Source organism: Canis lupus, chromosome 20 (genome assembly GCF_011100685.1).
Source record: "Canis lupus familiaris isolate Mischka breed German Shepherd chromosome 20, alternate assembly UU_Cfam_GSD_1.0, whole genome shotgun sequence".
NCBI classification, from domain to species: Eukaryota; Metazoa; Chordata; class Mammalia; order Carnivora; family Canidae; genus Canis; species Canis lupus.
This window is the reverse complement of record NC_049241.1, coordinates 3,742,319-3,769,679: the sequence shown is the minus strand read 5'-3', so window position 1 is coordinate 3,769,679 and position 27,361 is coordinate 3,742,319. Positions and strand designations below refer to the sequence as shown.

At 48.3% G+C, this 27,361-nt stretch overlaps 1 protein-coding gene across 1 annotated transcript in view; it reads left to right on the top strand.

Annotated features, from left to right (window-relative positions):
- Positions 1-27,361, top strand: part of NUP210 (nucleoporin 210) — a 105,285-nt gene that overhangs the window by 344 nt on the left and 77,580 nt on the right. The window contains exons 2-5 of the mRNA XM_038565516.1: positions 1,908-1,911; positions 18,289-18,425; positions 19,928-20,059; positions 23,738-23,834. Of these exons, the coding sequence (XP_038421444.1) occupies positions 1,908-1,911; positions 18,289-18,425; positions 19,928-20,059; positions 23,738-23,834 (370 nt within the window). The remainder of the gene's footprint in view (positions 1-1,907; positions 1,912-18,288; positions 18,426-19,927; positions 20,060-23,737; positions 23,835-27,361) is intronic.

Below are 27,361 nucleotides of genomic sequence, written 5' to 3'. Positions count from 1 at the left end.
GCGCGGGGCGGGGAGGGCGCGGCGGGGAGGCGGGAGCGGCGGGGCGGGGAGCGCGGGGGGCGGCCGGGGCGGCGGGGCGGAGGGGGCGGGGAGGGAGATGCGGGGCGGGCGAGGGGCGCGCGGGGGCGGCCGGGGCGGGGAGGGAGCGGAGGGGCGGCCGGGGGCGCTGCGGCAGGCGGGCGCGCAGCAGTGGTGCCGGCGCGCTCCCGGGCCAGGGCGGCCGGAGCGGCTGGCGGCGGGTCGGCGGCGGTGCGCGCTGGGGGCCGCCCCTGCGCATGGCGCCGCCGGGCCTGCGGGCCGCTGGGGCCGAGGGGAGCGGGGCCTGGCCGGCGGCGGTGTGTGCCGGTGTTTGCGGGCGAGGAGGGGCCCCGGGTCGGCCTCACTTGAGGAGGGCGCCCGACGCCGCGGAGGGCCCCGGGAAGGGGGTGCCCCGGGGCCGGGGGTCCACCCACGTTGCCTAACTTCCCCTTGTTGTCCGGGACTCCGGCGGGCGGTGGTCCGGGCCCTGCAGAGCCGAGTCTGGAGACGCAGATTTCTTGATTTTGTCTAGTGGTGGGGGGAGCCTCCTCTCCGGCGCCAGACTGGTGTGGGAATTGGGTCTGTGTGGGAAGAATTACACCCGTTCGGCCTCATTGGGAGGAACATTAAACCTGTGATGAAAGGACTCGCGCAGGAAACCCCGGGGACCCATTTTACAGATGAGAAATGAAAGGCAAGGAATGGTTGGTGATTCACCCCAGGTTGTCCAGGGTGAGGTTAGGCCTTTATGCTCAAAACCCAGGCTTTTTTTCCCCAACTCTCCTCCTGGCTTCCTGGGGGAACTCCGGAATCCTGCATTGGGGGTGGGGGATGGGATATTGGAAACCCCAGAAAGTAATGAAACTAGAGACCTCTGTTCCCCGTTTCCTCCTCCCCCTCCTCCTCCTCCGAGACAGAGAGACCTGGCTAGCTCCTGGCTGGGCAGGGTGATGTGGTCCTGACCTTCCCTCCAGCACCTTGAGGAGAAGGCGGCTTCTCCTCCTGCAGGGTGGAGACGGGAGATCAAAGGCAGCTCTCTGGCTGCTGGCCTGTAGGCTACACTTTTTGCCTCTCCCTTTCTTCACCTGTCTTTTGCCAAGGTCAGTGTGGAGGCTTACCAAGGCACGATCTCTGTTACAGAACCAGGGGTGTGTGTGTGTGTGTGTGTGTTTTAAGTCTGTTTGTATGTCAGTCTGCGCATATATGCAAGTATGGTCCTCAGAGCCCAGAGGAGCATTCTTCTTCAAGTGTACTACAGCAGCTATTTATTTTCTGAAAGTTGGCCTCCTGAAATAAGGCCATGCTGTGTCAGCCAATCGCATTTTGGGTTTAGTGCCTCATGCACCTGAAGGGTCTTGTTCCTGCCTTGGTATCAGAGGCTGACCTTCAGCATAAAGTCTTCTATATCCCTGACTAGGGCATTGTCTTTTTTTTTTTTTTTTTAAGATTTTATTTATTCATTCATGAGATAAATAGAGAGACAGAGACACAAGCAGATTGAGAAGCAGGCTCCCTGCAGGGAGCCCGATGCAGGGGAGCCCGATGCAGGACTCAATCCCAGGACCCTGGGATCACACCCAGAGCTGAAGGCAGAGGCTCAACCGCTGAGCCACCCAGGTGCCCTCGGGCGTTGTCTGGTGTGGGAAGATGAGCCATTAGTCCCTCCTTTCAGGAGATGCAAACCTGCTCTCTGGTTGAAGGTGTCTTTTCTTCTTGACAGATAGGCAAGAAAAGAGGAAGCCAGTTTTTGAAAACAGCTGGCTTCAAATGAATTTGTATGCTACTTCCTTTGAGATTCTATAGCTGTGTTTTTTTTATTTTTTTCTAAAGTAACCTTTTTTTTTTTTTTTTTTTCCCTTTCTCTAAATACATTTTCTTTTCTGAGAGAGGCTGGTGGTTTTTAATTTATTTGTATAGCTTCTTAGGAAGAAGGGAAGGGAGGGGGGAGAAGAAAAAAAAATGATTCCTAATCTCTTATACATCAGAGAAGTGCTAAGTACCTTATAGCTTGTTTGGCATCTGATCCATAATTTTTATTGCAAATGTGTGACTGCCTCACTTAAGTGTCTCCTCAGAGGTGTTTTGTGGTTGTGATTTTCCCCTTAACTTCATAGGAAAACCTTCCATCAATCAAGCATTGAAAATATTTATTTTTAGTAGTGCTGTTCCTACTTTGGTCCTCTGTTGCTGTAGTTTTTGAAGACTCTTTTGGAAATTTTAAGAGTTGGCATGCAGACAAGCTATTTATCTGCAGTTATCTAAACCTGGGAGGAAAATAACCTCTTCATCCAAGAAGTTCATTGTTAAATCTGACATGAAGATTAAAAAAATGAAAAATAAAAACTCTCCTGGACATTGGGGGAATTCTTACTCAATCCTTCGAATTTGGTGCCAGGCTCCAAGCTTACAGAAATTACTGCATGCCTCAGCCAGTGGGTCTAAGTTCACTTTTCCTGTTTCTTGATTTTTTTTTTTTTTTTTTTTTTTTTTTTTTTTTTTTTTTTTTTTTTTTTTTTTTTTTTTTTTTTTGTTTCTTGATTTTATAGCATCAGATCATTAGACAATTTTTGGGCCATAGGAGTCATAGAGATCATGTAGTATAAATTGCCCATGTTGTACTCTGAGCCTCAGAAGGAAGGGCTGTGTGTGATGTCACATAAATACAGATGGACCCTGATTAACAATAGTTCCACTTAGATTGTTCAACTTTATAATGAAGGTGCAAGAATGATACTCATTCAGTAGAAACTGTACTTGGAATTTCAAATTTGGATCTTTTCCCAGGCTAGTGACATGCAATATGACACTGTCCCATGGTGCTGGGCAGTGGCTGCAGCCTCAGCTCCAGTTCAGCCACATGATCACAGAGTCAACAACAGATACCCTTACAACCATTCTGTACTCATACAACATTCTGTTTTTCACTTTCAATATAGTATTCAGTAAGTTACATGATATACTCAGTACTTTATCATCAAACAGATCTGTGTTAGAGGATTTTGTCCAACTGCAGGCTAACGTAAGTGTTCCCAGCATGATTAGAGTAGGCCAGGCTGCACTATGATCTCTGGTGTGTTTGGTGTATCATATGCGCTTTCGACTTGAGATATTTTCAACTCAGGGTAGGTTTATTGGGGCCTAACAGTGTCATAAGTGGAGGAAGGTCTGTGGTGATAGTTTCTGAGTCAAGTGGGAGCTCACAGGGATGCCCCCATTCCCACCCCACTCAGGGACTTGTGGCCTCTGGTGTGTTTGCTAGACACTGATTGAATCCTTCTAGTTGCATTGCTGGTTGTGAGACAAGTTTCTTATTCTTCTTTTGGCTATTTCGTGTTACTGAAAATGTTCTATGAAATATCTTTCATTAGGCCGTTTTTTTTTTTTTTTTTAAGATTTTATTTTTAAGTAATCTCTACACCCAACATGGGGCTTGAACTCACGACCCTGAGATCAAGAGTTGCATGCTCCACCAACTGACCCTAGCTTCTCCAGCTCATATTAAGACTCAAGTATTCTTCTATGGTGCTTCATTGTCTTCCTAAGCTTTGAGTGTCTGAGCACCATTCTGCTTGGTTGCTCTTCCACCATCTGCTTATGCTTTTCCCTGTGATCAAAGTCCCACAGTGTTCTGGTTTCCCCAGTCTTGGAGAAAGTGAGTATCTTGGGTTGGTTTCCCAGTACAGCCAGAGACGAGGATTTGGTTGTATGTAGTTTATTTGAGAGTGTGCTCTCCTGGGAGGCAGGATAGGAAAGAGGAAGGAGATGAGCAAGGATGTGGTCCTAGAGAAAGTCTGTATGGCCCTTGTGACCCTGTGGAGTTGAATTCCACTTCAGGTCCACCTCCCTTGAGGTGCAGGATAGAGCAAGCTTTTGAGCTTTTCTTTCACCCGTGATCAGCTGGCCATTGGCTGCTGCAGGGGGAAGGGGGTGTTGTGCAACCTCCCCGGCCTCTGGGTGAGGCAGCCCTCTTGGTCAAGGGTGTTTGACTGGATAAGGTTGTGTGTGTACACCGTGAGCTGCATGCAGCGCTGCAAGCTGAGGGGAGTTGGATCGACATCCAGGCAGGGCATCCTGCAGCCCCCACTAAACTGCTGTGCTCAGAATTCTCCCCCTTTCCTGCTCCTGAAAGTCTCCCCGAGGCACCCTGGAGCTGCCTGGTGTGTCTGCCAGGCTTGGTCCTGAACCACGGTGCACTTCTCAGCCACAGGCATAAGCCTTCTTGGAGGAACAAATGGGACCCCTGTCCTGCTGCATGGGTCCCCACTCGGTGGAACTTGTCATGGTGGGTGTTGTGTCCCACACACCTCAGATCATCCTTGGGAAGCAGTAGGCATGGAAGAGCCAACAGCCCCTCTGCCACGGTGCACTTCTCAGCCACAGGCATAAGCCTTCTTGGAGGAGCAAATGGGACCCCCGTCCTGCTGCATGGGTCCCCACTCGGTGGAACTTGTCATGGTGGGTGTTGTGTCCCACATACCTCAGATCATCCTTGGGAAGCAGTAGGCATGGAAGAGCCAACAGCCCCTCTGTTGACCTGCAGCTGTGCGAGGTCCAAGGCCAGTGGCACCTCTCAGGGCCTCTGGGCCTGCCCCCAATGGAAGGAAGTGACCAGTCCCCTTGTAGCCTGGGGAAAGTGGGAGAGAAAGGGGGCCTGCCATTTCCTTGGGCTCTTCCAGAAATCCCCTCTGCACACTGAGCCAAGTTGGAAAGTCATTCCACCCAGCTGCCTTATGCTGAGCCCACCGACTCAACCTGCAGGACGGGGGTGTTTGCATGCTGGAAGCTGGATTGGTGAGGAGGCAGTAGGACCCAGGGGAAATTGGAGAGTCAGGCACTAAAATTAAAATAAAGCATTTATAGTGTGGAGGCTTAACCTGAAAAGTGGGTTTAATTCAGCCAGTGGCCCACCAGTGCTCACTGTGAAGAACCAGCCTGCCCAGATTCCCTGGGAGGACAAGCCCTGACCAGCAACACTGATTGCCAGGTGAGGGCTGGGGATCCACTTACCAGGTGATGCGTGTTTGTGCTTACAGCCCATCCGGGCACTACTCCTCATCCTGGGTCATGGAATAGTGGGCATAGGCTCCATTCCTGGAGCCTGCAGCTGGTTGGGAGAGTTAAATAATAAACGAAGATGACAGGGGCTGCCTTTTGTGTGGTAATAAGTCTGCAAAGGACATAAAATAGCATGTGTATAATGATTGCAGAAGAGGGTGATGTGCCATTCTGGAGAACGTGGTCAGGAGAAAATCCCTTTTTGAAGCTGGCCTGGGACTTGAGCTCGTATCAGCCAGAGGAGCAGCAAGTGCAAAGGCCTGAGGAGGGGCCAGACTTGCTAGAGGGGCACAGAGAAGGCAAGCTCGGTGAGGGGAAGGGTGAGGTTAGAGAAGTTGGCAGGGGCCGGGCCATGTGGGACCTTGTGGGCCGTGGTTAGGAGATAGGAAGTGGCTTGCTGGGGTCAGGACTTGGGCTGTGTTAGCCTGGGACCAGTTGGTTCTCAGGGCCTGGATCTCTGCTCTGCTCTGCATCAGCCTCGGGGGCTACCCGCAACTCCGGTCCCCGCAGGGCTGGTGGGGCCTCCCTCATTTCCCCTCATGGACCTGCTGAGGGAGGTGCCGGGAAGTGTATGTTGACTAGAGTTGACCTGGTGCTGGGTTGTTTTCTTCCTGCTTCCTCTGCCAGCCCCTCTGGGTGGCTTCCTCCCTGCAGGCCCTGTCTCTGCTGCAGAGGGGCTGGCATGCAGGTGGATGGCGGGTGGGCTGTGCTTTCCCCGCCCCCACCCACCCCTGTTCTTTGGACATCTCTCACTTCTCCTTTTGGACTCTTGCTTTCTGGCCTGACGCTCCTGTGTCCTTGAGCTCCCCTGCCCCGCTCCTGTTCCTGTGTTCTGAGGAGTGGGGAATGGCTCCCCTGGGGCAGTGGGGCCCCAGAGCACCCACCGTGTGTGAGATTAACCCCTTCAACAGCCACAGTCAGTCTTTAGAGTTCCTCAACATAAAAATGTATCTCTGATGCCAATATGCTATTTACATTTTTAAAAAAATTATGGTAAGACATACATGCTGTAAAATTTGCCGTGTTAATTGTTTTTAGGTATACAGTTGTGGTGTTTAATGACATTCTCACTGTTGTGCCACCATCCCCACCATCTACCTCCAGGACTTTTCTATAATCTTCAACTGAAACTCTGATCCCATCAGACAGGGAACACCACCCCCCCCCCCTTCCTCCTCCTGCAGCCCCCGGAAGCCACCATTCTGCTTTCCTTAACACCGTGGAATATTTGCCTGTCTCCTGTGAGCAGGGACATGAGCCCAGAACCTTTGCAGGAAGCAGTGCCCCCTCCCCCAGAGCCTAGTCACATTGTTTTGATTCATGTTTGTTTTTATGGTTTACCTGAGATGTATGGCAAATGGTATTGGCTTTCCATTTATACTAGTGATAGAAGGTTTTCTCTCCAAGTACTTTTTCTTTAAAGAAGAATCAATTTAAAAGAAAAAAAAATAAGGGAAAGATACAAGGGTGTACTTGGATGTGACTGGTCCGGGAGGGGGCCTGGAAGGTGGGGAGGGGTTGGCAGACATGCAGGTGTCCAGCTGGCTCCCCCACAGGCCACAGATGCACATCCAGAGGCTTCAGATATCACACAGGGGGTGTGTGGCAGTGGGAACCAGAATAGCAGAACCCATTTTTTTGCTAGTCCCTTTCTATTACTCCCCACTTAATCCTAAAAACAAAACCCTTTTTGGTAAGAATGACCACTCCCTGTGCAATTTGGGAGCCAGAGATCAGGAACCAGTTAGTGGAAGAGCCACATTCAAAACCAGGTCACCTACCCCAGAGCTGGCGTGATTCTGGGGTACACGGGGAGCCGTGCTGGTGCTTCTCAGCCATTGGTTGGTTTAATAAAACCAATGACACTTTTCAAAAGCAGTCTGAAAGATACAGGTGGGGTAATGATTCAGGAGGGGGTTGAGGCCATCTTCTGCTGGAATCTGGGAGCCCAGGCCCTCCCCATGGGCAGGCCTGATGGTGCCAGAGGCCTTTGGCCCTGTTTTGAAGAGTTGTGTGTTCAGCATTAGGGAGTAGGGCAGTGTCCAGAGCAGGAGTCCAGAACTAGGCTGGACCGAGCTGTTTTTCTGAGAATATGAGCTCGGGCTGGTGACTTAATGTCCATGTGGGGGTCTCCTGGGGTATCAAATGGTCTTTTTTTGTTTGTTTGTTTGTTTTTTTTGGTCTTTTGTTTTTAAGTAGGCTCCACACCCACCATGGAACCCAGTGTGGGGCCCGAACTCATGACCACGAGATCAAGACCTGAGCTGAGATCAAGGCTCCCAAGCTCAACCGACTGAGCCACCACCCAGGCGCCCGTCAGATGGGGGTTTTAATAAGATGTTTGGAGCAAATGAAACATTTGTGGTGCATTTGGCTCAAGCCAAAACAGTTTAAATAAAACAAAGGAATGTTGCTTGGGCTCCTGGCACTGAATTCTGTCCTGCAGGGTTTCCCTGATTGTTAGCAGGACCTGGGTTTCTCAGTCCTCTTGTCTTGGCTCTGGCCAGGTACTCTCCTGGGGAAGCAAGATCACAGTTCCAGCCGTACAACCCCTAGAGGCAAGTCTAGTGGAACAGAGGCCACATGGCCCTTTCTGGCTAACTCACCTGGGCACATGCTTGGGGCTGAAACCCTCTCTGGCCAGGTGAACACAGAGCCAACTGGCCAGGCCCCAGCCACCGGCCTTCTCGTGTCCAGAGAAGTGTGAAACTCTCTGGAGCCTTATGTGTCTAAGAGTGGAGGAGAGGCACCACTCACAGAAAAGCTGGGTGCTGTAAACTGAAAGATGTGGATGGAGGCTGGGCAGCCAAAATCCAACATAAGCCCCCTACAGGAGTGACATCCTCCTTGCCTTCTGTTCCATTTAGGGCATTTGGTAAAATTAGGTGTATAATCAAAAACCCTCTCATAAAGAAAATTCCAAGCCCAGATGACCTGTCTGTAAATCCTATGAAACATTTAAGGAAGAAGTAGTACACATTTTTTATGAACTCTTCTGGGAAGGAGACAAAGAGTGATTATTTCCTAGGCCATTTTTATGAGGCCAGCATTCCACTGATTGCAGACCAAACGAAAACATTACAAGAAAAAGAAATCCACAGGCCAAAGGTAAAACATTCTTTCATAAAATAAGAGCAAATCAAATCCAGAAAAATCTAAAATAGAGTGATGTGTCGTCATGACCCACTGGGGTAAATCCCAGGAATGCAATGTTGGTTTAACTTTAGCAATCAGTGTAATTCACCATATCCATAGAATGAAGAATAAAAGCCATATAATTAGTTGTCTCCATAGGTGCAAAGCATTCAGTGTCCATTCATGATAAAAATTTGTAGCAAATGAGGAATAGAAGAGAATCTATAGCCTGACAAGGCATCTATAGGACCTTGTACCAGAGTCTTGTGCTAGGGCCAGTGGGGGCAAGGAAGGAACAGGCCACAGGCTCTGTCCTCACACTGTCTCTGAGGGAAGTTGGACAGGAAGAGGGTCATTGCTGAGCCTTTGGCTTGAGCCATTTGGGCATGTTGATCCTTTTGCCTTGAATGCTCTTCTTCCAGATGTTCAAAGAGCCAATGATGGCCTCTGCTTCAGACACATTTGAGGCTGTGTTCATACGTCACCCTCTTGGGGCACCTGGGTGGCTCAGTGCTTGAGCATCTGCCTTTGGCTTGGGGTGTGATCCCGGGGTCCTGGGATTGAGTCCCACATTGGGCTCCCCACAGGGAGCCTGCTTCTCCCTTCACCTATGTCTCTGCCTCTCTGTCTGTGTCTCTCATGAATAAATAAATAAAATCTTTAAAAAAAAGTCATCCTCTCTGTTAGCCCTCCTCTGATCATCCTCCTGAAAATCACAACCTTTCCCATCCCTGCTTTATGTTTGTTCACAGCCCTATTGTGTAAGATCCTATATTCGCTTATTTGTTTTGTTTCTCACTGAGATGAAGGCTTCATGAAGGTGGGGACTAATGCAGATTTTGTACTTTGGTGTACTCCCCAGCACTTAGAACAGTACCTGAAATATGGCATGTGACCCAGTCAGTATGGATTTGGTGAATGAATGAATGAATGAATGTGTGTATTAGGGACCCCATGGAGGACCTGTGGGGCTGTGGGCCTGAGAGGAGAGGTGTGAGGAGGCTTGGGGATGGGTCCATGGAAGAGCTGCCATTTACTGTGAGCTATGAAGGCTGTGTAGCCAGAGAGCTTGGAGAAGGGTGTGTGAAGTGGCAGGAACAGCAGCAAAAGAATGAAGGTGTGAGAGCTGGGGTAGGGTGGAGGGAGAAGTGGGCTTCTGAGTAGAGGTTAGACTCCAAGTCCAGTGGCTTGGGATCTTGCCAGCAGTGTGGCCTCAGGCCAGCAACCCTGTCTTGGACTTGAATCTTTGCTTGTGTTTCTGAAGATGTCTGCCTTTGTGGGTGGTGGGGCTCATGGTGAAGCTGCCGTGGGGGCCCTGACAGCAGGGACCATCACTCAGGGAAGGGGATGGACAGCGTGAGGCATAAGTGATCACGGTATAGAAGGACCTGCATTGTCTACCTGACTGCCTTCATTCATTTTTAAGATTTCATTTTAAGTAACGTCTGTACCCAAATGAGGCTCAAACTTACAACCCCAAGATCATGTGCTGCACGTTCCACCAACTGAGCCAGCCAGGCATCCCTGTCTAACTGTCTTTAACAAGCAAAGTTCTTGTGGTCAGAACTGTACCAAAGACCCCTCATTTGGGAACCACCTTCTGTTTCCTGAACTTGTGAGCTTCCTATGTACAAGGCCCGTGGTAAGAGTTTAATATTTTCTATGCCATCTAAGCCCCCAATCCTTTGCGGCAGGAATGATGTTTATTCCATTGTGTAGATGAAACCGAGGCCCAGAGAGGTTGAATCATCTGCCAAAGGCCACACAGCTGGTGAGTGGCAGCACTGTGCCATCTTAGGGCCTTACCTGGTAGCAAGCAGACAGCCACGGGTGAGAGAGCATCACCAAGTGCTGCTTAGCACCCTGCACAGGGGCCCAGGAAAGCCACTGGAGCCTGTCCCGGGGGCCCTGGGGAGTGCTGGTGTGTGAGATGGTGGGACAGACCTGCTGGCCCCTGCCGAGACCTAGGGAGGAAGCAAGTGTGTGCCAGCTGAGGCACCACCAGTCCTTTCTGCGGAGTGGCAGTTAATTTAAACTGGGGGGAAGTGGAAAGATGTACAAGCCAGGACGTGTTTTCAGAGCTGTTTGTATCACTGTGCAAGGCTGCTCTGTCTTTGTTTTTCTGGAAACCTTGGGAAATGGTAGTGGATACAATAGTACCAGAGAGAGATGTGGCTGGTGTGGCGAGGCTCAGCCCCTCACTCTCCCTGGACCCCACGCCACCCACGCTGTCAAACTGCAGATGCTTTGTGCCCCTGTCAGCGTTGGGCCTTTTTATGTATGATGATATTGGAATTTACTATTTCAACAAAATGTCTTTCTCTCTTTTTTTTTTGATATTGATGTTGTCTTCATTCAGTATTAACGTCTATGAGCTCATGAGTTTAATATATTTATTTTTCCTAAAACAATTTAAAATGAAAGAATAATGATTGAAATACATAAAGAGTCCATTGAAATCAGTTCATCTGTGTACCACTCCTCTCCAGTGTTGTGTGTGCCATACCCTGAGGAAGAGACTCATGAAGTGGGAGAAATATTGGACCTTTTGTTGCACAGACCTTCTTGTGATCCCTGGCCCTGTCACTTACAGCTGTGTGGCTTTGGGGAAATTGCTGGACCTCTCTAAGCCTCAGCTTCATTTTCCCAGATGGGCATGCTGGAGGATAAGTAATCTGATGGGTATCAGTTTTCAGCTCTGGGCATAACACATGGTGGACAATCCCCTTTGTGATCTTTTTCCTTCTCCCTGTATTAGTAAGGATTTTCTAGAGAAACAGGACCAATAGTATATAATTTTATTATATTTAAAGAGATTTATTATAAGGAATTGGCCCATGTGATTTTGGAGGCTCACAAACCCCAAGATCTACAGGATGAGTTGGCAAAACTAGAGACCCAGGAAAGCCAATGATAAAACTCTCATCTAAAGGCTGCAGGCTGGAGACCCAGGAAAAGCTGATGTTTGTTTGAGTCTGAAGGCAATAAGCCAATGTCCCAATACAAAGGCAGTCAGACAAGAGAAATTCTTAATTGGAAGAGGATCAGCTCTTTTGGTCTATTCAGGCCTTCAACTGATTGGGTGAGGCCCACTGACATTAGGGCAATCTACTTAGTCTACTGGTTTAAATGTTAATCTCATCCAAAAATACCCTTGCAGAAACACCCAGAATAATGTTTACCCAAGTGACCTCTTGACCCAGTCAAGCTGACACATAAGATTATTGAACTCCCCCAGCACCTTTTTATATTATATTTTAAAGTTTTATTTATTTGGGTAATCGCTATAGCCCCCATGGGGCTTGAACTCATGACCCCAAGATCAAGAGTCACATGCTCTTCCAACTGAGCCAGCCAGGTGTCCCATACTTTTATTTTTTAATAAAAAAATAGTCCCTTGAGGTCTCAGCACTAGCCAGATGTGAGGTGCTCTTGCTCATCATTCCCTCTCTTATCTCCTCTGCCACTCCCTGCCCCTGTGTGCCTGGCTTCGTGTGATTAACTGTTGTGTTTTGAGAATTACCCGTTCTCCCTCTCTGGAAAAGGTGATTCTTTTGCCAGATCCTGGAAGCAGAAATATGCCAGAATTGCATATGTGTAGCCAGGTCTTCATGCCCAGCCCCGGATGGAGCCAGCCTACCCTTCCAGAGCATCTGTACGGTTTTTTAAGCCCACTTGGAGATCTGTGAGATGCAGAGAGAGCACTTCTGTGTATCCAGAAGGGGACTTGAAGAGCAGAAGACACCCAAATTTGGCCTTGGATCACATGTGTGCTGGCCCTGGCCCTCAGCATGGCCCATAACCAGTTCCCTCTTTCTGAGCCTCTGTTTACTTCCCTGTACAGTGAGGGTACAACAGCCATTCTCTAAGTTATGTTCACTGTTAGGGGGAAATATTTATATTTAGAAGTTGAATCATGAGAGTGACAGAGGCGGAGACACAGGCAGAGGGAGAAGCAGGCTCCCTGCAGGGAGCCCGACGTGGGACTCAAAGGCAGATGCTCAACTGAGCCACCAGGTGCCCCTCTGTCCTGGTTGCTGCCCAGTGTTTTTACCCCCTTCCCCTGGCAGTCTCCGTTTGGGCTTCGAAGTCCCAAGGATGCCTGCCTGACACATTCCCGACAAACACTTTCGAATATGCTTTTTCACCTATATTCCATGTGAACCTCACTGTGACAGAGACACACAATTACTGGATTCTGAGGTTCTTTTGTGCCTCTTTAAAGTACCAGCTGAAGCAGGCAGGCCTCAGGATGTCCCAGAAAATGTCAGATAACTGAAAAGAGCCCTTCTGCTGGTAACAGAAACACAACCCTAGGCTGTCATAAACCCTCCTGTAGGGGGCTGGCATGAGCCATTCCAGAAGCTTCAGATGCAGCATCCTGGAGATCAGAGAAAATTTGTTGGCGACATGAGCGGGTAGGGAATGTGGCATGGTCTGTCCCAGGCCTGGCCGTCTGCCACATCTGCCGACGTTTCTCGGCACTTTAGTGTTTCTTATGAGGTGCTTTCTGGCCCTCCCAGATGCCCTGTTAAGGAGTGTGGCTCCCATTGCCCCAGCTTAGCCGAGTTGAGCAGGTGCAGTGACTGAGGCTGAAGCCTGCTGCCAGCCTGTGCTGGAGCCTGTCTCCCCTGCGTGGGATCCCCCTGTCTCCTGGCTGGGATGCTAGGACAGCCTGCAGGCCTCAGGATGGGGTGGGCGCCTCCTTCCAGCTGGAGGTCCAGCATGCTGCTTTGTCTTATCTGGAGGCTGTTATCTGGAGACTTAGCACCCTTGGATCAGCCCTTAAGGTGAAGAGGGGAAACTTTCTCAAGAGGTGGTAAGAGCACTCAGCACCCGCCAACTCCCAAGCCAGGCCTTGGCAGGGGTTAGAAGATAACCCCGGGACAGGAGGTGGATCGAGAGGAGTATGTGCCTACCTGGCTCTCCACCTGCAGAGCAGTCCGCAGAGCTGGCTGGCCTGGGCCATCGTCTCCTCAAGTGGTGATGAGTGCCTGGGGTGTCGCTGGGCAGTGTGTTGGAATGAGGACGTCTGGGATGTGTTGGGTTACATCATAGGTATAATTAAAATTAATTCCTCTATTGCTTTAGTATGGCTTTTTTTTTTTTTAAGATTTATTCATTTGGGAGAGAGAGAGAAAAAAAAGCAGGCAGAGGGAGAGGGAGAAGCAGGCTCCCTGCTGGGCAGGAAACCAAAGTTGGGGCTCAATCCCAGGACCTTGAATTCATGACCTGAGCCAAAGGCAGACGCTTAACTGACTGAGCCACCCAGGCGCCCCTTAATAATGTCTTTTTAATAGGAACTTTTTAAAAAATAGGAATGAATCGGTGGAGCACAAGGTTTTCTAGGGCAGTGAAACCACTAAGTGTGGGTTACAGATGCTGGATACATGTCCTCATACAACTGCAGCCCCGAGAATGAACTCCCACGTAAACTGTAGGCTCTGGGTGATGGTGATGTGTCAGTGTGGGTTCCCAGTTGTCACAGACGTACCCTCCCTTGAGGCATGTTGACAAGTGTGTGGGGGGTACAGAGTATGGGAACTCTCCCTACTTAGCACTCAATTTTGTGTGAATCTCAAACTGCTCTAACCAAGAGTCTGTTAAATTAATTTCACCTGTGAGTTTTGTTAAGGCGATTGTTAAGGCTAAATGTGATCTGCCAGCTTTCTCTCGGACAGGTTCATCTGGACTGAACCTCACCTGGCAGCACGCAGGCCTAGAGGGAGAGGTGGGGTGTTTCCAGCCAGACCTCCAGGCTGCCAGGGCCTTTAGGTGGCAGCCCTGCAAGGGCGGGGGGAATGCGGGAGAGAGAATTCCTGATTCCTGGCCTAGCACCGTTCTTACCTGTATTGATTCATTACCCGGGGCTCCGTCTCAGATTAGCTCGCTGCTGTGAGGTAGCGGGAGAAGAGGTAGCTGTCCTTGTTTTAGTCTTGAGGAGACTGAGATTCAGAAAAGTGAGGAGGTGTTTTCAGCCCAGACTGGGAGCCCCCAGGTCTGGCCACCAAGGGGCCAGGGAGCAAGCAAGACATATACCACACTGTTTCTGAAGCATAGAAGTGGGATATGATGAATTGTCTTTTGAAATAAAGTTTATTTTTGAGAGCAATTTCAGCCTTCACAGAAATTGAGCCAAAATCACAGAAATCCCATATTACAGAGCACCCCCTGTAACATCCTCCACTGTCAACATTTGTTAGAATCAGTGAACCTACATCAACACATCATTGGCAACCAAAGTCTTTAGCTTACATCGTGGCTCATACTTGGCATCCTACGTCCCATGGGTTTGGACAAACGTACAATGACTTGTGTCATCATCATCATATCAGACAGCATAGTTTCATGCCCTAAACATCCTCTGTGCTTGGTGTATTTACCCCCTACCCCGTCTTTTTTTAATTAATTTATTTTTTGTTTTTTGTTTTTGTCTTTTTTAAATTATAAATTGTGGAATAATTTTATTTTACTTTTATTTTTTTAAAAAGATTTATTTATTTATTCATGAGAGACACAGAGAGAGAGAAAGGCAGAGACACAGGCAGAGGGAGAAGCAGGCTCCATGCAGGGAGCCTGATGCGGGACTCGATCCCAAGTCTCCAGGATTACACCCTGGGCTGAAGGTGGCACGCTAAACTGCTGAGCCACCCAGGCTGCCCTGGAATAATTTTAGATTTATAGAAATGTTGCAAAGATAATATAGAGATTCCTTATACCCTTTACCCAGCTTCCCTGAAGTTCATGTGTCCACAACCAGGAACGTTCATCAAGATGAAGAAATGAACACCAGTGAATAGTCACCAACCTCTAGACTATTTGCATGTCACAGTTTTCCCGTGGATGTTCTTCTTCTGTTCCTGGATGGGATCCACATTGTGGTTTTTTTGTCCTGCCTTCTTAGCCTCTTCTCATCCGTGTGAGTTTTCTAATTTTCTTGTTTCCCCACTCAGTTCCACGTGTTTTATGTATGTGTGTGTTTGTGTTGTTTAACAGTCTTTGAAAACTATCTTAATTTTAAAAAATTTTTTTAAAAGATTTTATTTATTTGTTCATGAGAGACAGAGGCAGAGACACAGGCAGAGGGAGAAGCAAGCTCCCTGCGAGGAGCCCAATGTGGGACTGGATCCCAGGACCTGGGGATCACGACCTGGGCCAAAGGCAGACACTCAACCACTGAGCCACCCAGGTGCCCCTGAAAATTATCTAGAGGGGCGCCTGAGTGGCTCAGTCGGTTAAGCATCTGCCTTTGGCTCAGATCATGATCTTGAGGTCCTGGGATCGAGCCCCACATCAGGCTCCCTGCTCAGTGGGGAGACTGCTTCTCCTTCTACCCCTGCCTCTCCCCTCTGCTGTGCTCTCTCTCTCTCTCATGCTCTCTCTCTCTCAAATAAATAAAATCTTTAAAAAGAAGAAACAAAACTATCTTTGAGTCCCAGAGCTGCCACCAGCTAAATGAAGTGTGTTTCTAGCATGGTGTGAGGCGCATTGTCACAGGCACCTCCTCTCACTTTCTTACCTGTGTATGCGTCCCTGCCCACTTTGTCTTTCCTTAGTCTCTGACATGCTGTTTTCTCAGAAGAAAACCCTCTGCGAGGGGACTGCAGTGCACTTCCTCAGGGGCTTGGGGCTCCTTCCTTAACACAGTGGGTGAGGTTTCTGTTCTGAGTACTTTGAGTGGAGGTGTTGATGCGTCTCCAGGCACCCCACCAGCAGCTCGGCATGTCTGTGGTGTTGGTGCCATGAGAGCATCCTCAGGTGTGTGAGGAGGTGCTGCTGTGCCTACCTGGCCCTGGAGAGACACCCAACCTGTGACATGCCAGCAGACGTGGAGATGTCTCTTTGGCTACATTTCACACCATTGCTTTTTAATACCAGGCATTTTTTTTTTTCTTATGAGTTTCTTTCTGAATATCCCAGATCGATGGTGTTCCAGTGAATTTAATTAAGCAAAGGGCAGGGAAGGAAGCTAAGACTGGAAGAGCCTGCTGTGATCAGGGTGCTGAGTGCAAGCCCCTGGGAATGAGTGTTGGACACTCTGCATGGGGGGCCCTCCTTCCCTAGGTCCTGGATTATACTGCCAACTCCCTGAGGGGAACACCTTGTTTTCTGCTCTGTAGAGTGTGCAGCGGACTGGATCGTGCACCTGCTTAAGATCCCCCAGGGGCTTGTCATTGCTTTTGGAACAGATCCAAGCTCTTTGCTTCTGGCCTCTAGTGCCTCCCTGATCTCTGTTCCTGCCATCTCCTTTAAGGATTTTTTTATTGAGATGTACTTGGCATATCACATTGTACTAGTTTAAGGTGTACAACATAATGAGTTGATACATGTGTATATTGCAAAATGATCACAGTAAGTCTAGTTACCACCCATCACATACATAGTTACAGTAAGTTAAAGTAAGTTAAAGGTAACTTTGTCCCTTTTGATCCCCTTCTCCCATTTCCTCCCCACTCTGCCCCACCTCTGGCGACCACCAATCTGTTCTCTGCATCTATGGGTTTGGTTGCTTTTAGAGTTCACATATAAGTAAGCTCATATAGTATTTGTCTTTCTCTCTGACTTGTTTCACTGAGCATAACACCCTGAGGGCCCATCCGTGTTGCCACAAAAGGCAGGATTTCCTATTTTGTGGCTGAGTAATATTCCAGTGTGATTGTGTGTGTGTATGTGTGTGTTCCACATTTTCTTTATGCATTTGACAATTGATGGACACTTCGGTTGTTTCCATGTCTTGGTTATTGTGTGGGAGTGCAGATATCTCTTCAAGTTAGTGATTTCATTTCCTCAGGATATATTCTCAGAAGTGGAATTGATGGATCATATGGTAGCTCTATTTTAATTTTTTTTTGGAGGAACCTCCATACTGTTTTCCAGAGTGGCTGCACCAGCTTGCATTCCCACCAATAGTACAGGAGGGCTCCCTTTTTCCCACCTCCTTGCCAGCACTTGTTATCTCTTATCTTTTTGATAATAGCCATTCTAACAGGTGTGAGGTAATGATCTCACATTGTAGTTTTGACTTACATTTTCCTGATGATTAGACTCCAAATTTTGAACAATTCTCAATAAAAGCCATTAGCAGGTCAGGGTGTTGGTTAAGAGCACAGGCTCTGGCCAGTACCTCCCATCTCCTTGACCTCAGCCGCTGCCCAGCTCCCTGACCTGAGTCTCAGGTCTCAGATCACACTAGCCCTCCTGTTCTTGAAGCGCTCCTGGCTGTTCCCACATCAGGACCTTGCCTGAAACACCAGATCTTTGTGTGGTATTCACTGAGGGGTCTCCCCCAGAGGCTCCCCTGAGCTTCCTGTCTGCAGAGAACTACAATGACACATGCTCACTCAGTACTTTCTGTGAAGTATCTGCTCTGCCCATAGCCACTCATTCCCATCCCGCCTCAACTCGGAAACTGTTGTTAGCCTGTGTCATAGGTGAGAAACCATGGCACTAACCTTGGCTCACTCCCCCAGCCATGCTATCCCTTCATCCTGTTGTTAAGCCCTGTCTCCCAATAGAAAGTCACCTTATAGATGTTACTGGTCTCTCTCCCCATCTTCTCTGTAATGTCAGCTTTGTGCACATCAGGATTTTATGATCGCAATTGTTGTTATCCTTACAGTTGAGGATGTCCAGGTTTTATAAGACCTGTTTAGAGCTGTCCGGGTACCTGCTATGTGCCAGGCTCGCCCAGAGGTCAGCAGGGATACACAGCGGTTCCTCCTAACCAGACACCATAGGCAGTTTTCCCACCGATAGTCATTTCTAGTTGCATAGATTAGTCTTGTAAGGTGACCATCTACTGATCACGGAGATTGTTCCCATGTGTTAGGTGTCCTGTAATTTGTTCGGCAGAAACGTGTGTAGAGGTCCCATGCACTCAGGTGATCGTTCTCCTATTTGGAGGGGCATCAGCCAGGCCCCATGTCTTCCTGGGTGTGAAGATCCTGGATGCTGCCCACCTTTGTTCTCCGTTTAAGTCTGGGATGGAGCTCCAGATGGGGAATTGCACCTTTGGCTTCTGGGCCCCGCTGTGCCTCTTGGGGATGCTTCAGAGAGTCAGTTCTTACCTTCTTGTCGCAGGTCATCTACCCGGCCAGAGGTGGCCAGTATAGAGCCACTGGGAGCGGATGAAGCGCAGTGCTCCCAAAAGGCAGTGGTGCAGGCACGCCTGTCTCAGCCTGCCCGCCTGACCAGCATCATCTTCGCCGAGGACATCAGTAAGAGCTTCGAGTGCCCTGTGGGAACCCTGGCAGGGACAAGAGTTGGGAATTACCCCACTGAGACCTTGGCCATGTAGCCCGCCCTTGGCAGTGCTTTCTCTTTCTCTTGTTGGGGCAAAGGATGCTCAGGCAGGAGGGAAGGCCAAGCAAGCAGCACCAGCTCTAGTCCCTCCCAACAGCACTGTGTCCTGTTTTCCCTCTTGTGGAGGCTGGCTTTCATTTCTTTTTTTTTTTTTTAAAGATTGTATTCATTTATTCATGAGAGACACAGAGAGAGGCAGAGACATAGGCAGAGGGAGAAGCAGGCTCCCCGTGGGGACCCTGATGTGGGACTCAATCCTGGGACCCTGGGATCACGACCTGAGCCAAAGGCAGATGCTCAACCACTGAGCCACCCAGGCATCCCCTGACTTTAATTTATAAATAATTATTTGTTACCCAGATAACTCCTCTGTGGGTATTGAGTCAAAGTGAAGAAAGTTGTTGCAATTCTTTTACTACCCCATATTTAACTTAACATCCTATGGTTGTAAAATGCTTAGAAGACAATTAATGTCATTTCCTGTCATGTTTTCTTCCACTTAACATGATATGAAAAGTTCTTATTTTTATTAGAGTCATTTTTAATGGCTGAATAATATTCCTCATGGGGGGTTGTCCTGTAAGGATCCCCTTCTATTGGACTTTAGATTGTTTTCAGATGTCTGTTCCAGCATATACAGAAAAGTAAATATGTTTGTACAGAGAACAATTTTGGATTCTTTGAAGCTATTTTCTGCCAAGGATAGATTCCCAGTTTTACATATGAATATATTTTATGGCTTTTGATGTAGTGCTTTCAAACAAGGTACCATTAACAGTACACAGGTTTTCATATGGTGCCTGGAGAATGGTCAGAATGATTTTGTGTCACATGCCATTATTTTTAACTGGAGAATTCTCCAGGTAATGCCATTTATGTATCTTATTTATGGGGCAAGTAAAAAACTCTGTGCTTGCTCACACAACTCTTTTATTCTATAGTACAGTTGATAGTCTTGTGTGAAAACACCAGTGCAAAGCAAACAAACTCTGGGTGCAGTTCCTAATTTTAGTGTAGGGGCAAGCATTCAGAACAGTGTTATCTTTCTGGATGCTAACTCATCACAATGTATCCTGGCCATTTAACTTAATGGTCACACCCCATCAAAACCAGATTTTCTCTGAGGAGTTTTCTCATACACAGCCTAAAATGCTGGTGCTCACCTTGCAAAAGTGCAAGAGGGGTGATGAAAATGCCTCCGAGCCCTTACTCCGTACAGGTCCACGCTGACTTTGAGAAGGCCTGCGTGCTGGTCAGCAGCTTGGCTTCTGAGGATCACCCGGCTCCATTTCATGGCCGTGGTTTTGTTGGTTGCTCTCATCTTTGCCAAAGTGCAAGAGTACCTGAGCTATGAGACCCTGGAGGTGGGGTCGGGGTGCCGCCTTCTGTGCCAACCCCTCTATTCCCATCCCTCCAGCCACGGGCCAGGTCCTGCGCTGTGATGCCATCGTCGACCTCATCCACGGCATTCAGATTGTCTCCACTACCCGTGAACTCTACCTGGAGGACTCTCCCCTGGAGCTGAAGATCCAGGCTCTGGACTCTGAAGGTGAGGACGTGCCCCTGACAGTCTGCTTCTCTGTCCCTCCACGTCTGGCCCTGCTGTTCCCCCGTGGAGGGCTGTTCCAGCCAGGATGGCAGGGTTAGTGCTGGGGAGACGCTGAAGAGGTCAGGACCACTCTGAGTAGCCCCCAGGCCTTGGGAGGTGGCACCCCTTGGCCTCTGCAGCAGGGCCTGTGAGATGAGAGATTCGGCATCCCTGGAGGCAGATTCCATGCCTGTGCACGGGATTGTGCTGGGTAAAGGCATACCTTTGGGAAGCTGACATCCAATGTCTTGGCAGCAATGAGAGGCTGGGAGAGGCTCACTGAATCACCACTCTGGAAACAGTGGGAGCCTTCTCCTTGCCTGGCTTTGAGGGCTGGGGTTGGCTTCCTGGTCCAGACTGTAGGGCACACATGCGAATGTGTGTGCACGCTGGGAGATGTCTGCGTGCTGTCCCTTGCACCGTCTTTCACTTTACTTCACTGGATCCAATATTGGATTGTTCTGGGGTTCTTAGAAGATCTGTTCTTGGGCTGTCTTGGTTGCAGCCTAACCTCTTGGGAAGCTGAGCAAAGGGAAATTTGTAGGCTAAGATTCCTATGGGAGAAAGTTGGGCAATAGACACCGTTCAAGTGAGGGATCTCACAAAACTTAAGCCCAGTCCTTGCCTTCCCTTGTCTTTGAAATCTTCCCTGACCTCTCCAGCTCCCTCTGCTTAAAAATAAAGTTCTCTAGATCAGAATTTCCCAGCTTGCTAGTATCCACACTTGGGGCTGGATAATTATTTGTGGTAGAGTCTGTCTAGGATGTTTTTTTTTTTTTTTTTTTTTTGTCTAGGATGTTATAGGATGTTCAGCAACCTCCCTGGCCTTTACCTATGAAAGGTAGTAGAACTCCCCAAGTTTTGAGGACCAAAAGTATCTCCAGCCATTGCCAGATGTCCCCTGGGGACAAAAAATCCCTGTTCTAGAGCATCTTTCAGGTCTCTCCTTCCTGTCTATTCATTTATCAGATAAGCTGCCTCACTTTTCTGAACTATTTTCTGGTCTATGAAATTGAGATAGTGGTGCTTATCGGGGGCAGGGGAGTTGCAAGGATTTGGTGAGAAGTGTGTAAAGGGCTTAGAGCTGGGCAGCCCGTAGTAGGTCTCAGCGAGCCAGGTGGCACCTGAGCAGTTCTACCTGCTGGGCATCCTGCCAGGTGCTGGGAAGGAAGGGCTGGCTTCTGTCTCAGTAGCTCAGGCCATGGGGGGCCCACATGCATCTCAGTAAGTGCTGCTTGTCATCAAATCCGATGTGAGGCAACCTCAGGGAGGGTTGGCAGTTGGGTGTGGGGGACAGAGGTCAAGACAGATTCTTAGGGACATGCTGTTTGACCAAGTCATGAGGAGTATGGTGTTTGACCACCTCAGAAGGCCATTTTATTCTGGAGGAGACTAAACTTGAAGCAGGTGCCATGGTGGGGGATGCAGGATGTAAAGGATCTTGCATGTCAGACATGGGGGTTTGCACTGGTCTGAAAGCAGAGGGAGCCGGGGAAAGGGTTTGTGCAGTGAGATGATAGGAGCAGGGTTCTGTGGGAATTACTCAATGATCTTAGGAACAAATGACCAAGCTTGAGGCCACGCGGAGGCCAGGCACTCCTCTGAGCACTTTGCATGTTCTAACCTCATTTCATATCCAGATGATGAATCCGAGGCACAGAGTATGAACACATGTGTGTGCAGGGAGAAGACATGTAGTTAGTGTGTAGCAGAACCAGAGTCTAAGCTCCATCCTGGCCCCTAAGTCCACTCTCTTGGCCAGTGCTCTGCAGACTTTTCCTGTGAAGGGCCATATAGCATATGGCCACACTGTCTCTGGTCTCCCGCTGTTGCTCCAAAGCAATCATAGAGGATGCATAGTGACTGTGTTCTAATAAAAATTAATTTACAGAAACTGGCAGTGTGATGTGGTTTGCCAAGCCCTGCTCTTGACCGCTCTGTTTTATTTCCTGTCTTATGTTACTTTTAAAAAAAGACTTGTTTATTTTTGAGATTCATATACCATGAAATTCATCCACTTAAAGTGTACAGTTCAGTGGTTTTTGATATATTCACAAAGTTGTACAACCATCACCACTAGGTAATTTTAGAACATTTTCATCACTGCAGGAAACTCAGTACCCTTGAGCAGTTAGTTCCCATTCTTTCCTCTCTCCAGCCCCTGGCAGCTGCTGCTTTTAGTGTATATAGATTTGTCTATTGTGGACATTTTATATAAATAGAATCATACAACGTATGGTCTTTTGAGTCTGGTTTCTTTCACTTAGCATAATGTTTTCAAGGTTCATTCATATTGTACTGAGTATTTCCTTCCTTTTTATGGCTGAATAATATCCCATTGTATGGATAGAGCACATTTGTTTATCCATTCATTTGTTGATGGACATTTAGGTTGCTTCTACCTTTTGACTGTTGTGAATAATGCTGCTTTGAATATTCATGTGCAAGTCTTTGTGAAGACAAAGCTTTTCATTTCTCTTGGGCGCATACCCAGGAGTAGAATTACTGGGTCACAGAGTAACTCTATGTTGCCCTAAAAGTAATGGCCAGGACGGCCCAGTTTTCTGGAGCTTTTGCCACGCCCTGCTGTGCTTGGCTTCTGAGATCTCACAGGTGGGATGGGGTGGGACCTGGGGCCTGTCAGACTCTAAATGCCTTGCCCTTTGCACTGTAGAAAGAGCTTTTCTAGATTTCAGATGTTCTTATTTGGGTTGCTGGGCAGACAGGGAATATAGATGAAGACTATGGGGAGGGCGACAACAGAGCATGGTGGGGAATGTGGCAAATCTGAGACCATGATCCTTTCAAGAAGGCTAAGCAGAGGGACTGGGTGGATCAGTAGACTTTTTAAGACAACTTGGAAGCTGGATATATATATATATTGCATTTCTTAATTTGAAACGATGGGAAATAACCCAAAAATGTAAAAGCAGCGTTGTGTAGGTAAAAGCAAAGCCATGGCTCCTCAGAGATCTGGTTTTAGACCTACTGGTTTCTATCTCCCACCCTGTTGTAGGGCATCTACACGGAACCAGACCTTGTACTTACACTAAGAAGGTCTTTGCAGAGTGTTAGGACCCCCTCTGAGTCCTATCTCCAAAATCATCGCCCAGTCATCGGTTAGGCTCTGCTTGTCCTGACATCTGGTCAGAAGGCTCACGGACAGCAAGCTGAACTTCAGAGCTAAGGCCAGCTTGGGTGGCTTGCCATCTCCTCTACACTGGGACCCTGGGAATCTCGGCATCCAGGCAAAGAGACAAGATGCTGCTCTTCATCCCCAGCTTCTTTCTCTGCAGAGGGAGAGGAAGGAGGAATAAATGACTCCAGTCTCGCCTAGACTGTAAAGTACTTGTAGATGTGAGGGGTGGGTGTCACATGCTACCCTGGGCCTGTCATGAGCAGTCAAAGGCTGGAGGTGCAGTGGGAAGAACACGAGCGCTCACCTGGGACTTGGGTTCACATCCCAGGTGAGCCCTTCATGGTCATGTGACCCTGATCCTGTAGGCCTCAGTTCTTCTTTCCTGAAATGGAGGCATGACACCTGCTTTGCAGAGGGGTGGTACTGACTGTGTTTTCCCCTTCTCCTGGACCCCAGTTAACTCTGCTGCATTTCTGCCCCCCCACCATCTGCTCTTACAGGGAACACATTCAGCACCCTGGCTGGGCTGGTCTTTGACTGGACAATTGTGAAGGACACGGAGGCCAATGGGTTCTCAGACTCCCACAATGCCCTGCGGTAAGAGGCGCCTCACCTTTGCAGGAAAGCAGGAAGGGGTCTGTCCGTTGGCTCCTTGTAGGCTGGGGTCTTTTATCATCATCATCAACCTCAGCAAAGGAGCCCAGGGCAGTTCCTAGGATGCTGGCCAGCATTCCCCATGACTGATGAAGGAAGAGTACTATGGCTCACATGGCTGTGTGGGAGCCTTGCCGCTTCTGCAGCCCACTGGTGGGCCGTGGGAAGTTGTCAAGGAGGCTGGCATGTCTGGCTGTGAAAGAGAAAACTTGCCCCAGATAATGGAAGCTGCACGGGGTGCAGGAAAGGGTTGCATATGGCCTCAGAGGGCAGCCCTCCCCTGGGGTAAGTGAGAGGGGAGACAGGTTGTGGCTAGGAAGACATTCCAGCAGTGACAGCCCTTCCCAGGAGCAGGAGGCTATGTTCCCCAGCACTGGAGGATGCAGGTGGACTCCTTACAAGATGGGGTCGGTAGGCATCTTGACTCACTCAGTCCCTCCAACAGCTGTATGGACTCACATACCCCCATTGTTGCCATCTTTCAGACATAGAAATGAAAAGTTTAAGCCATTTGTCAGGTGGGTAAGTGGTGGAGCTAGAATTTGGACTCAGATCTACATAAATATTCACTATCTAATATGATAATAATCACTAACCCAACCTTGGCTATTTAAATTTAAATGAGATAAAATGAAAAATCCACGTCCTCAGATGTACTATGTTTCAAGTGTTTGTTAGCTATGTGGCTAGTGATTACTGCACATTGGCCAGAGCAAATGTGGACCAGAAAGTCCTGTTGGCCAGTGCTGTGCAGACCCAAGGTCTGGGCTTGTATCCCCTGCTACTGCATATTGTATGCTGCATTGCCTCATGCCTTATTAATAAAATTTTAAAGTGTCTTGGGGATCCCTGGGTGGCTCTGTGGTTCAGCGCCTGCCTTTGGCCCAGGGCGTGATCCTGGAGTCCCGGGATCGAGTCCTGCGTCAGGCTCCCGGCATGGAGCCTGCTTCTCCTTCTGTCTGTGTCTCTGCCTCTCTCTCTCTCTCTCTATGTCTATCATGAACAAATAAATAAAATCTTTAAAAAAATAAATAAATAAAAAATAAAGTCTCTTCTAAGGTGGGTCACTTAGATGGCTCAGTGGTTGACCATCTGCCTTAGGCTCAGGTGATTCCGGGGTCCTAGGATTGAGTCCCACATCAGGCTTCCCCACAGGGAGCCTGCTTCTCCCTCTGCCTGTGTCTCTTCCTCTCTCTCCCTGTTTCTCATGAATAAATAAATAATCTTTATTTAAATTTATTTATTTTAAATCTTAAAAAAAGAATAAAGTCTCTTCTAAAGGAAGTCAATTTTTTTTAGTATTCTCTTACAGTCTTTATAAAATTTTATTTTAATTTCAGTATAATTAACATACACTATTATATTATAAAACTTGAAACTATTATATTAGTTTCAAGTGTACAGTGTGGTGTTTCAACAGGTATGTACATCACCTGGTGCTCATCACAACAAGGACCCTCCTTCATCTTCATTACCTATTTCCCCCCTCCCCCCTCCCACTATCTTCCGTCTAGTACCCACAAGTTCTCTATAGTTAAGAGTCTCTTTCTTGGTTTGTCTCTGTCTCTCTCTTTTCTTTTTCCTTTGCTTGTTTATTTTGTTTCTTAAATCCCACATGTGAGTGAAATCATATGGTATTTGTCTTTCTCTGATGGGCTTATTTCATATAGGATTATACTCTGTAGCTCCAGAGGAAGAGTTAATTTTGAAAAAAAAAATTCACAGCTATTTTCAGCCTACAGAAAAGTTGCTAGTACAAAAAGTGGTGTCCCTCCCTGAACCGAGAGCCGACCTGATGTCCCTAATTATATTAGTGTACATTTACTATCAGTAACAACATTTTCCAGCATAGCCACCATGTCATCAAAATTAGAAGATTAACACTGATGCCTACTGTCATTAGCATTCATTCAGGCCTTGCCAACCTACCCGAATTTTATCCTTCATATGAAGCAAAAAATCCAGCCAGAGTCACTTGCCATATGTTGTCCTGTCCCTTAATCTCTATCAGCCTGGGACAATTTTTTGGTCTTTCTTTTTTTTGGGACCTCGATACTTATGAAGATTATATAGTCCAGTTATTTTGTAGAATGTCCCTCATTTTGGGATTATCCAATACTCCCTCCTGATTAGCCTCAGAGCTTTGCATTTTTGGCAGGAATATCACAGAGTTGAGCTTCTGTGTTCTGATTGCATCTTATCATGATTTTGTGGGTCTGTCTCTGATGATCTTCACTGTCATCACTTGCATTAGGTGGTGTCTGCTGGGGTGCCCCCACTGTGAAGTCACTGTCTTACCACTTTCTAATTAGCAAGTATTTTGTGGGGAATTAAGAGTCTGGTCTTTTATCTACACCTTTAAAAGTCCAGCTCGGGACTTTGGGGAACATCTCAGCTCAGCTCATGACTATTTTCATGGCAGACATTCTCATGCCCTGACACTCTGCGAGCTGGGTTGCCCTTGGGTCAGAGGTCTTTGGGGGGATGGGACCCTCAACCTTTGTCTGCCAAATGAGCTCTAGAATTTCTGGCATCTCATAAAGCCAGGAACATGGGCTGCACAGTCAGAGACTTGGATTCCCATCCTGGCTGGGTTGCTTCCTGCCTGTTGGCTTTAGTCAAGAACGCAGCCCATCGGGGCATCAGCTCCCTCCTCTATCAGAGGGAGGGGATTATTGTGCCTACCTCTGAGAGCAGCTGTGTGGGTTAGATTTCAGAGCCCATCTCTGGGCCTGACGCACACTAGATATTCAGAGAATGCTGGTTCCCTGCCCCATTCTGTGCTGCCAGGTGTGTTTCCTGTCACAACAGCCCCCTGAGCTTCCAGGCACTCTGTATGTGAGCTGAATGTTAACCAAAAATCTAAGACGCTAAGGCATGTTGCAACCAGAGTGTCCTGGATTTTCATTAAATTCAGGATGTGACGACATCTAGTAAACCCGGGCAAGGAAATAAATCACAGCATAGTACAGCACCCGGCAGGTCTTGGGGAGAATGAAAGCGTGTCCAGTGGACTGCTCTTGTTCAAGTGGAGAGGCGGGCTAACTTTAAATCACAGGCTGCAAAAGAGACTATGGAAAGGGTCCCTCAAGCCAGCCCTGCTTCCTGCCGACCCTCCCCCGTGTCACCGCATCCTGACTTCTCTTCCACCTGGGGCTTCTCCCCATGGCCTAACCCCAGGGGCGAGAAGATGGGTGTGATCCCCTCTTCCTGACACTTCAGAGGGAGAGTCATTGAGAATCATTTCCCAGTGGCAGGAACTGGCCCAGAGGTGTGGGTAGAATGTAGCAGGGAGCCCCGGGAGCCTGGTGGGCATTGCTGGCACCACCCCAGCTGGGTCCATGGTCTTGGGCCTGCTTCTTAGTTTCCCTGGGCCTCACCTGTCCCATCTATGAGAGTGAAGCATTTTGACTAAAGAGATGGTCCTAATATTTCAGTGTTTACCATAATCACATGCAGATTTTGAGAAA